A 12,780-nucleotide genomic window follows, 5' to 3' on the forward strand; every position below is an offset into this window, starting at 1 on the left:
GCACCAGAATATTACTAAGGCCCTGACCACCACATCACCACCAGGGATCGGCAATTCCCTGGTGGCTGCGGCATTGCAATGGTAGTCCGACTGTTCAACTTATAATGGGACATTGGTTGACTGCCAGCGGTCCTCGTACCACCAGACCAGTAATTAGGCCTATAGTCGGTGCAAAATATTGACTCTGGATGGAATATGGAAAGACTCCCTGGCTGAAACCCATAAGTACCTGGCTTTATTGCTTTGGTTTAGACAAATTCTGGGATGATACCACCAGTATTACAAGATCATCAGTGGGCCAAATGCAAGCTATGTACTGGACAAATGTTAAGGAGAAATGGCAATCAGGCGCCAAAAGTTGTTTGATTGATAGACAAAGTTTGTCTCTAAATATGAGGCTTTTTCAGATAATATAACACTATCTTTTGAAAAACCTTGTATATCAGATTTATAACTATAAATAGTTTCAATAATAAATGGAACCAGGCCAAGGAGGAAGCTGACACATGAGCTGAGACAGAGGAGCATTTTTTGTTTTTCTGTTCAGTTTACCATCATCTTCGTTGTAAATGTAAACGCCCAAAATGTAAGAACTTGAGTGTCAAAAAATATTGGGGGCCTGATTTCGATGTCGGTCTGAGTTGCCTCCGACCTACACTGCTTCCATGTGTGAACCACCCAACCATAGGCTGGCAGTTCCGTACACCTGTTATTCTCTATGGGAGCTTGTGCAGTTGGCAGACACCGCCCGCAGCACAAGCTCTCATTGAGTAATGGGAGTTTGTAAAAATTCCTGCACCATGTGGCAGGCACCTCACAGTGCCTGCCACACAGTGCAGGGATTTTCTGGGGTGCACCATAGGTGCCTCCCAGGGCCACACTGGCGGGCCGGGGGCAAGGGGGCCCTGCTAGGTGCCCCCAACGTTGCTTTGCAACAGCCTTTCCATGTGATAAAGGCCAACATGGAAAAGCTGTCGGAAAACAACATCATAATCCCAACAGTGGAAATGCCGTCCTTAAGGGATTATGAGCCCATTCCGACTGGCCGACGGTGTCTTTGAGCCTGTCGGAACAGAGTCGGTTTGCCCAGCCGGGTAACACTCTGACCTTCATCATTGTCATAGAGTGGTCAGAATTGACACCCACCATGTCGGTAGGAAAGCCTATGACCAGCGGTCGGAGTCTTCCTGACCGCCATCGTAATAAGGCCCTACATTGCAATATGGATCCTCAAAACTGATACAACTGATTGTATTGTTTTTGTTGTTAGCAAATACTTGCCCCATGGATGTCACAAAAGAAAGGTTTTTATCGACTCAGTATTGGCATAATATGTTCTATTGTTTGTAACTGAATTGGTTAAGTACGGATGTTTTATATTGTAATACTTTATTTCATCTATTTTTATCGCTATATTTAATGTTTCATAGAGTTTTACCCGAAATAAACATTGATAGACTGAAGAAAAAACCACATCACTCACCAAGTCCTCACGTAAGTACAACCACTGCATCATATGTTTCAGGAACCATGACAGCAAACATAAGGACATAGAGCACTGAAGAAAGACTGTACCACAATCTCTCCGCCTGTCCAGGGCATTGGATAGACTTTGACACTACAACAGTTTGGAAGACTATACTCCTTTTGTTTTAACTTTTATTCACTCAAGTTGTTGTCTTAGGCCTGCTAACTTGTAGCTTTTTATTCTATCATGGGACCCCTTCCTGTTTGTGAACGTTTGCAAAAGCATTTTCTTGGAGTTGCCAGTGGACCAACGGACCACTTCTTACAAAAATCTATGTAAAACTTTCACAGAAAGCCCAGCAGGCCACCATCCCTGTGATTCTAGACAATCATAGTGGGTTGCAATTTGTGGGGAAACAACCTTTTCAACGCAACTTTTACAACGCACTTCCATTACAAGGAAACTTTTACAAAGCAACATCCATTACAACGCATGCTATTACAACGCAACCATTACAATGCATGACACTACAACGCACACCACTACAACGCACGTCATTACAACCCAGTCATTACAACGCATACCATTACAACGCATAACATTACCATCCAAAACTTACCCTACTGTTGCACCCCCTGGAGTTAGAATAGTAATTTTTACCCCTACACTATCCAACACTTACCCTACTGTTGCACCCCCTGGAGTTAGAATAGTAATTTTTACCCCTACACTATCCAACACTTACCCTACTGTTGCACCCCCCTGGAGTTAGAATAGTAATTTTTACCCCTACACTATCCAATACTTACCAAACATGCAATGTAATGTTATGCGTTGTAATGGTATGCGTTGTAAAGATATTATGCGTTGTAATGGAATGCGTTGTAAATGTAGTTTTTAAAATTTCGTTGTAATAGCATGCATTGTAATGAAATGCGTTGTAATGGATGTTGCGTTGTAAAAAATGCGTTGTAAAGGTATGCGTTGTAAAAGTGTGCGTTGTAGTGACATACATCCCAATTTGTGACATAACTCATGGATAATAATGAGATAGGTAGAACTGGGACTCACTGCGATTCTGTATTTTGTGAACCAACCTATTAGTACAATGGCAGGTTCACAAAATACAAATATAGTTGGTAAATGTGGGTGCACAAATTGTGACCCATTTTATCAAAAGTGATATTTTATACACGATGCCTGGTATTCCTAAATAGTGAATCCTGAGAAATCCCTATTTAAGACACAGAACTCATAGCACATAACATTTTGCGATTTCTAAATAGCTAATTGGTATTATTCGCTAATTAGGGATAGGAAGTTTTACAGCTGTACATTTTTTACAAAAGGCCCTAATGGCCTGAACTATCATACAGCAGGTCGTGAAAAGTGGGTGTAAATTACGCTCTGACGTTTTGCGGCCTGCTCAGTGTCTTGTGATGCACCTCATGTACTAATGAGTCAAGGTACAAAATGTAGATTCCCAGCAGGTCGCTAACCCTGAGGCCAACAAAGGATATCTCCGAAAGGGAACGCTATCCAACAAGTACAGCTTCACTGTACACATAAAAGGCCATCCCAAGTCGGATATCAGACCGATGGTTTGCAGCTGTAATTGAGCTTACAAATCACTGATACAAACCACTGCAATGGATCAGAAAGGCACTTTTCCAGTCTGAAATCATAACCAGTGCTTAATATGTGCCAGCGGTTTCTGGTGCTTGGCACTGGCACTTAATTGTCAGTACCACTTCTAGTGACAGCCCACCACATGGTGGAGCTGTCTTTTTAATTTGGAGATGAGCACAACAACCATGTTTATTAAGTGAATATACGTTGAAAATGAGTGATACCAGCCTCTCGTGCCATTATTAAAGCTTTGTGTGGCATGAAACAGCCTGAATTATCACACTTGTAGGAGTGTGATGGTTAGGTGCTATGTTGGTACTGCCATAGCCAGCACTGGCAGGGTATGGGTGGTGCAGGCTGCAGTGGCTTCTGAGAAAGGCCCTGGCACTTAATTGTTTACAAATTAAGCACTGCATGTCACACATAGCAAACTTCTCTTTTACAATTCTAAAAATCTTTCCTTGTAATTAGCATCAGATTAAGCTTAAGCTTAGTGGGCTAATGCGTCCACTGTAAGGGCCTGTAATTGACCTAATTGTCACAGGTTCAAATCCGGGTGGGTCCACTCAGCCTTTCATTCTTCTGAGGTTGATAAAATGAGTACAATTGAGTTGGTTAACAATAAACATCTGTTAATCAGCGCCATGATACCCTTCTGGGTGAATGTGCGCTTTACAATAACTAAAATACATAAGTATAACACTTGAAAAACAGAGTTTATCTAATGCATCTTAATCTACATATACTTACTTCCTTTATGCATCTATATACCTTCCATGTACTTGGATCTATATATTTATTACTTTTCTCCTAAAAAAGCATATTCAATGCACTGCCCTATTTCTCATCCTATACCTCTATCAATATATTTATTCTACATATACTTCCTTCCTTTATGTATCTATATACTTTTAATGTAATTATGGATCTATATATTTATTACTTTCTTCTAATTCAGCATATCTAATGCACAACCCTATTCTCACCCTATACCTCACTCAAAATATCTTCTACCTCAACTTTCTGAATCATCTCAAACTTCTTCCTACTACTCTTTCCAATTCACTACCCTATTTCTCACTCTATACCTCTATCAATATATCCTCTACATCCACTCTTTCATTCATTCCCAAACCCCATACCATTACTATGATCCCCAATATAACCCTTTCTAGACTCTCCCCTATTCTACACCTCCTTGCATCATCTGACACCTCTTTTACTATACTGAGCCTACAAAACAAGCCTTTCTAAACTTTTCCCTCTAACTCTTCCCCTCCACATCCCTTTTCACTCATCCTAACCCTCCTCCTACTTTTATGATCTCCAAAACAAACACAAAAAGTCTAAATCCTTCACTCTTCTATCCCTCCACTGTCCTTTGCAATCAAAATAACAGACTAACATGTCCACTTCTCAAATTTCATATTTCACTATACTAATTCACCACTAATCCTTTATGGGGTCCAGAGTAGCGTGCTACTTGACAATAAAGTGCTTCAACACCTCATCAGGGGTAGCAAGCACTGTATAAATGCCAACCTTTTTCCCTCTTCTATCTCTCCCCTACCCTTCTCAATCCAAATAACTGACTAACATATCCACCACTCAAATTTTTCCCATATTTCACTACACTAATTCAACACTAATCCTTTATGGGTTTTGGAGTAGTGCGCTGCTCGCCAAAAAATGCTTCAATGCCGCATCAGGGTTAGCAAGAGCTTTATAAATGCAAACCTATTTCCCTCTTCTATCCCTCTGCTACCCTTCTCTATCCAAATAACTAAATAACATATCCACCACTCAAATTACTTTCATATTTCACTATACTAATTTTCAACACTATTCCTTTATGGTTTCCGGTGTAGTGTGCTACTCGCCAACAAATGTGCTTCAACACCCCATATGGGGTAACAAGCGCTATATAAATGCAAACCTTTTTCCCTCTTCTATCCCTCCCCTACCCTAAATCTCAATCCAAATAACTGACTAACATATCCACAACTCAAATGACTTTCATATTTCATTATACTAATTCATCACTAATCCTTTATGGGTTCAGGAGTAGGGTGCTACTCGCCAAAAAAACGCTTCAACACCCTATCAGGGTTAACAAGCGTTTTCCCTTTTCTATCCCTCCGCTATCCTTCTCAATTCCAATAAATGACTTATATCCACCACTCAAACGACTTTCATATTTCGCTATACTAATTCACCACTTATCCTTTACGGGGTCCTGTGTAGCGTGCTTCTCGCCAAAAAAGCCCTTCAGCACTCCATCAGGGTTAACAAGCGCTATATAAATGCAAATCTTTTTTCCTTCCTCTATCCTTCCGCTATCCTTCTGAATCCAAATAACTGACTGACCTATCCACCACTCAAATTACTTTCATATTTCGCTATACTAATTCAACACTAATCCTTTATGGGTTCCGGAGTAACGTGCTACTTGCTGAAAAAGCGCTTCAACGCCTCGTCAGGGGTAGTAAGCGCTATATAAATACAATACAATACAACACAATACAAATACACGTTATGTTGTTATTCCAAAGTGCTTGTTTGTGAAGGGGAAAAGGACAAACAAAGCTGACGACCAGAAACGCAGTTCCATTTTAGTATGGAAACTGGAGACCTCTAGCAAACACTGTGGTTTTTCAGATGAATGAATTGCATAATGTAGCCAATAGTGTGCGGGATAATTATCACATCGAAATAAAACAAATAAAAAGGATTTGTTTGCATTGTAACATTTGCACGCTATTGTTCGACCGCCTTTGTTTGTACGTTTGGCACCTTTCTGCTTGAAAGCGACACGAGGAATCTTAAAATATTTACTAACAGGGCTTCAAGGCTCCAGCTTCATTATAAATATGTTACCACCCTGCTGATTGATGCGCCCAGAGCTCCGCTTGTCGGCAGTCCTTTAAGCGCCCATCCTTCATCCTGGCTCTGAAAGTGCGCCGGGCTGAGCCCTCCTGGTTGCCCATCAATTGTTACCTGCCAATACAGCTTGATGAGCTTGCTGATGCGCGGCTCGCTGCTTCCTGACAGCCAGTACATGTAGTCAGCAATCATGGCGCTCCTATTGACAGAGGCAGAGAGCACCGTGAATGCCAGATGCAGGGGTCAGGCTTGGACAACTCTTTGCAGAATGAAATCAGTGTAAGAGCATTGTCAACAGCATGTGCAGCTTACTTGTACTGTACCCTGTGCATATCAGTAAGGGGAGCACATGCATGTTTTTTTTTTACAGTTTAAATACTTTATTTTATTTTATGTACGTAACGTATCAAGTCATCGAAACAACAGACAAATTGAACTCTTAACTATAAACGAAATATACATATGGAAAATATTCAATAATATCAGTAGTGTTTTAACATTTTACATATGTCAAAGGGAGAAGAAAAACAAAAAAGGGAGGTAAGGGAAAATCACTGTCACTGAAGAAAACAAAGGTTACAGAGGCGTTATAGTTAGGCTGACATTTCAATCGTACAGAGGCGTTATAGTTAGGCTGACATTTCACTCGTACAAAACCATTGAAATTCAGCGGCTATAGTTAGCCGAGCTAACTATAACTCGCTCCCCATAATGCACTGCTTATGACCTCACATATTACATCACTCATGACATGGTCAGTGACATCAGTGATGACATCACTGATGACATCTGAAATTACATCACTTATGACATTGAAATGACATCACTGATGACATCAACCAGTGATTGTGAGTGTTTTCTAAAAATTACTGAGTGTTAATCATATATACTAGGGTAACTCACTGTGCAAGTGCCTGTATGGGTAAGTGAGTGGGTATTTAAGTGGTGTATAGAAGAGTGACTGGGTATATAAGAGATTGTATACATTAAGTAGGGGGTGTGTGAGCTTTTGTATAGGTGAGTGGGTGTGTCAGTGAGTGTATGAGTAGGCGAGTGGCTGTTTGAGTATCTATATAATTGACTATGTTGATGTATCAGTGGTTGTAAATGGGAATCAGAGGGTGTACAAGTGACTGAATGGGTGTGTGAGCAGATACATAAGTGTCTGTATGGGCGAGTGACAGGGTACATGAATGGCTGTCTCAGTGCATCAATGGGTGTGTAAGTGAGTGTATGGGTGAGTGAGAGGGTGTATGAATGACTGTATGGATGGCCAAATGGGTTTTTGAGAGGTTGTATGGGTGAGTGAGGTGAGAGAGGTTGTATGTGAATGTATGTGTTTCTCTCAGTCACTATATAGGTGAGAGAGTATAGATATTAGTATTCATAAAAGTAACTGAGTGGCTATGGGAGTAATTGTAATTCATTCATCTGAGTTAGTGGCTGTGTGAGTGACAGTATGGGTGAGTGAGTAGGTGTATGATTAACTTATTTACTCCCTGTAGCTGTATGGGTGCATGAGTGGATGTGTATGTGTGTCTATATCGCTATAACTGGATCTATGGCTAACTGTATTAGTAGTGAGTACGTGCATGAGTGACTGTATATGTGAGTTAGTGGTTCCATTAGAGGCTCTATTGGTGAATTGATGTGCTACTGACTGTATGGATGAGTGATGAGATGTGTGTGTTTCTATGGGTTTTGTGAATGACTTTGTTAATGATTGTGTGGCAGTGGGTGTATTAGTGTTTCTCTGGATGATGTCATCAGTGATGTCATTGTAGATGTCATCAGTGATGTCATCACTGGTGTCACTGACGATGTCCTGATTGATGTTATATGTGATGTCATAAGCAGTGCATTGCAGGGGTGCAAGTCATAGCTATCTCTGCTAAATTTCAACAGTTTTGTACATTTGAAATGTCACCCTAACTATAACATCCCTGTAACCTTTGTTTTTTTCAGGGAAACTGAATGTTTTTTTAATTCCATTTCCTAACTATAACATCACCAAAACCTGTAGTTTTTACAGTGAATTTCTATGTTTTTTTTTTTTATTTCATAACTATAACATCCTTGTATTTTTTTCTATAACTACATATTGATTCTCCGCTTAGATAATTGATTTAACTTCCCTTTGTATACATTTGTTGAAAAAGTTGCATCTGAAATGCATATCCCTTCTACGCTGCGACAGCAGACAGTCGTGATGATGTGGGTAACCATAAAGTGTTAAACACATATATAGACATGACTTATTATAAGCTTTACCCTAGCTGTTCCCTCAATCTCATTGCGATTTAAGAAGGGTCACTGTGAAACTGCCACAACTTTCTCTTCGAGTTGCGTCCAGCCAATCAGAGCACTCTCAATTTACCCTAAATTTGTCGCGATTTAACTGTGATCACTGCGAAACAGATGCAAAATATCCAAGGCCAGACATAACACGATATTGTTTGGATTTCATTTCACAAACACTACTGAACGGATTTTCACCACATAGGAAAAGCACAAACTGTGTAACATCTACCTCTCTGCCAAATTTGGTGTAATTCCGTCCAGCGGTTCGGGCTGTAGATTCAAAAACACGTTCCTATGAGAATTAACATTACAAACACATGCTTATTTCATGCCCCATTTCTCGGTTCCCACTGCATGGATCACCCTAAAACTCTCCATGATGCACGGAACCTATTTTGGAACTTTTTTGGGGAATAATTCTCGAATATTGGTGAAACTATGCCAAAGTTATAGGGAAGTAAAAAAATAATTCCAACGGAATGTAGGTCCTAACTATAACTACCTACTGGCTACAGCCAGTAGGTTAAATTTATATATATGTTACCTACTGGAGGTCGCCAGTAGGTAGTTATAGTTAGGACCTAGTTTCCATAGGAAGAGCGTTTTTTGATTTGCCAATAATTTTGGCGCCTTTTGACGAATCTTCATGAAATTTTCGAAACTAATTGTTCACTCAGGTCAGCTCGTGTCTTGAAAGTTTTGGGTGACTCGTCAAGGGGGGGCCGAGAAAACAGGGGGGTGCCAAAACGTGTTTTCTGCATGGTGATTTCCATAGGAAACTTTAGACACGGCTACAGCCTGAAATTTGGCAGAGAGATAGCTCTATAGTTATAGTTAGGTGGACATTTCACTCATGCAAAACCAGAGAAATTCGTCCGTTATAGTTAGTTAAGCTAACTATAACTCGTGCCCCTGCAATGCACTGCTGATGCTGTAAGATATTACATCATTTACAACATGGTTAGTGACATCAATGATGTCATTTGAGATGTCATCAGTGATGTCACTGACCATGTCATGAATGATGTAATATGTGACATCATCAGCAGTGCATTGCGGGGGCGCGAGTTATAGTTAGCTTAACTAACTATAGCAGCTGAATTTCTCTGGTTTTGTACGAGTTAAAGAGTATAACGTCCCTGAAACCTGTGGTTTTTCAGTCAATTTTAAAGGTTTTTTAAATGATAATTTCTAACTATAACATCCGTGAAACCTGTGTTTTTTCAGTAAATTTCAAAGGTTTCTTAAATGCTAATTTCTAACTATGCCTATAGAGGTAGAACATGTGCAGAAAGAGGAAGAAAGGCGCAAAAAGAAGCAAGAGATGTGCACAAAGAACCAACAGAGGAGCAGAAAGAGGCCTTGTTGCAAAGTCATCCTGTGCCCCCAAATTTTGTTGATGGGTACTGGTGATAACTGACTCTGACTAACCAGGCCTAGAGGCAGTGCTATGCTAAAAGACACTTAGAATACAGTGAAAACACCTACATACAATAGGTAACACTAAGCGTTGGGATACCCCTGTGATTGGCATGACCTCCTCTGTAAGGCACAGAAACATAATAGGGCAGGGTATTAAAACTACCTCTGAGTCAGAGGTGCAGAAATATGCTTTTTAAGTAGTAGCCACGTTTGCAGAGTGGTAGAGAAAGGGTGCTGGGCCTCCAACCAGCGCTCAGGAATTCTGCTGCATAGGACTTAGGGGAGGTACCAAGAGGGCTTCTTGGCCCCCAAAGTCCTGCATGACTAAATTGGACTTTATCCCCCATCCCGTAGGCTGCCTGGAGGTGCGTTTGCAGATTGGTGGAGAAAGGGGGGGCATGTCCTCCTTACACTCTTAGCAATCCAACTGTGTGGGAGTTACTGCAGTTAACAAGAGGGGTAGTTGGCCCCCAATGACCTTGGGGGCCAACTACCCCTCCTATTACCTCCAGTAAGAACCACACAGCAGGATTGCTAAGTTCTCATAGCAGTCCATGCCCCTTTTGCCTACCACTCTGCAAACGCGCTCCCTGGCGCGCTCTTGGATGATGATTGAAGTTCCCTCCACTGCTTTAGGGGCCAACTAGCCTACGTCTTACCTCCAGTAAGCCCCACATAGTAGGATTGCTGAGAGGTGGACTAAGGCCACGCCCCTTCCCCCACCACTATGCAAACGCGCCTCCTGGCGCATTATAATTTGGGGTATTAAGTCCCCTTAATTCCTGAGGGTCCCAGGAGGCCAACTAGCCCACCAGGTACCTCGGACCAATCTCAGCAATCCAGGTGAGTTGATGGAGCAAGATTCAGAAATGATTTCATTTCAGCTCGTGAAGTCACACTTCCATAACAAGAATTAATAATGCTAACAATATTGTGCTGTATGTGTATTAATTCAACCTAGTTTAAAGTTGCATACACAAGAAATACACGAGGGCTACTAACATGTGTGCTCATAAACGTGCATTATGTTGCATTTCCTTGTATGTGGAAAATAATGAATTAATTTTGTCTATTGTTGTGTCATAATTAATTGCAGCTGTTTAGAATAAATGGCATGTGCTTATTTTGCTTTCCTGTCTATGTGGTGTCACTCTATTCTTTACAGGTGCATAAAGAATCCCGCTGGATTAAATGAAGAACGGTAGATATAAATGCTGCTTTATTTGTGTGCTCAGCTAGGTAATTTAGACTAATGGGTTAATCATTAGCAATGGAGGGTGGCAACAGAACGAACTGTATTACTCGCATTAATTATACTTTTGTGTTTGTTTATATAATCGTTTTTCGGAAAAAGTGGTTTTGGGCCTAGTATATTCGTGTTTGCTAAAATCTGCTCGGAGCAAAATAGAGTCCCTGATGATGAAAGAATTTTCCTTCTGCTGAAGAATTTTTGTCGTGATGAGCTTACTATCCTTTAGTCGAGCAAGGCCAAGGCCAGGAACCGGCAGAAGAGCTTGTGACAAAATTCATATCCGAGGAAGCAACGACTTTCTTTCGCTTAATGTTGCTAACTGGAGGAGGCCTCGTTGTTTGAAAACTAGAGACAATGGACTCTAAGAAAGTGACGGAACTGATATTCTAAAAAATGTGGTGACATGAAGCTTGACACTTTTCAACCAATTGGACTCCGATTCAGCAGAAAATTACACTTTTACTTAGATTAGCTTAGCGTAGAAAGGTATAAAAACTCTTCCCCGTGGAAGAGCGGGCTGCTTCTTGCTGACCTTTTGATGGGTGCGTTATCCAGACGGACTTTCCTTGGAGCATGTAAGATTACCCAAAAGACTTTTATTCTTTATTCTCTATTATAGCAAGTACAGTTAGGGACTTAGGTTTTGATTTTTGCTAAAATGTTATTTCCTTAATTGATATTTCTTTACTGATTTTTTCCTGAAACCATCATTACATTTTACAAAAGCTTAAATAAAAATGCTTAAATAAAAATATCCAATGCATTTTCTAATCAGATAGATAATAAATCTTTATTTGGAAATCAAGCTGGTCTTGTTATTTCATGAGTTTAGGTTACCATTAGCAAGATCTTATCGCCACAGTGGCTTAATTAATTAGTAGGTTTTATAAGGTGTGATGAAATTCATGTACCGCGGTTGTATATAAATGTATATATTTGTGAATAGGTTAATTAGGTCACATGATTCAGTTGGTCAAAATATGTCATGTTAGTTTATGGGCCTTGTGTTTGATTTATGATTAATGGTGTATATTGTGAAGTTGGGTAGCGTTGCTTATGGCATATTTCCTATAAGCCGCTGGATCAATTTCCTGGTAGCAGAGGATGGTTACTATGGTAACCAATATGCTACATGGTAGTTGGATAGGATCGATGTTTAACATATGTTGAGTTCGTTCATTCTTGTTACGTGTAGTCGAAAGGTTTTTTCCTGCAGTGTGAAAAATCCTGGTTGTTACGGTACAGAGTGGTGTGACAAGAGTGAAGTCACACAGTGCATTTGATCTGTTTCAGAATAGTGGTATTTGGATATATCACAAGTGTTGTGGTCGTACAACACGTGTTAGGGATATAGGTGTGTTAGATAGAATGTATGCATAGTGAGGATTGTCTATGAAATCGTAGCTTTGAGTATAGGCACAATGAGCCCGTTCTAAAACTCACTGTGAAAAGAGTAATAGAATATATTCGAGCTTGGGTGAAGGGTAAAGTAACGGCGTTTATTTTACTAACGATTCATGTCATCTATGGCTGGTTAGAGTCCTGTTAGGATTTCATGTGTGTATGATTAGGGATTCCGTTTGAAAGTGCGTAAATGATTTCTGTAATTTCGTGCGAGTCAAACTTTGAATTGTTACTTTAAGTACATTTGGAGGGAAACGCGTTCGCTATTACTTGTTTGAAGGGTAGAGTAAAAATTTACTTTATCGGCGAATGTATATTCTGTGAGTATAGCGTCGTCTATTCCACGCAAAGAATTTCTTGCATGACTGTAAACTGTCACTTTATTTAGAGAAATAGACAAATGGTTTGTTCTTTTTGTCGT

General features: G+C 40.3%; 1 protein-coding gene across 1 annotated transcript in view; it reads right to left on the bottom strand.

The window, feature by feature from the left end:
• The window catches only part of SPATA16 (spermatogenesis associated 16), a 476,121-nt gene that overhangs the window by 322,957 nt on the left and 140,384 nt on the right, over window positions 1-12,780 (bottom strand). Inside the window, exon 4 of the mRNA XM_078665447.1 lies at window positions 6,095-6,179. Within this exon, the coding sequence (XP_078521573.1) occupies window positions 6,095-6,179 (85 nt within the window). The remainder of the gene's footprint in view (window positions 1-6,094; window positions 6,180-12,780) is intronic.

The sequence above is a fragment of the Lissotriton helveticus genome, chromosome 11 (genome assembly GCF_964261635.1).
Source record: "Lissotriton helveticus chromosome 11, aLisHel1.1, whole genome shotgun sequence".
In the NCBI taxonomy this organism is placed as follows: Eukaryota; Metazoa; Chordata; class Amphibia; order Caudata; family Salamandridae; genus Lissotriton; species Lissotriton helveticus.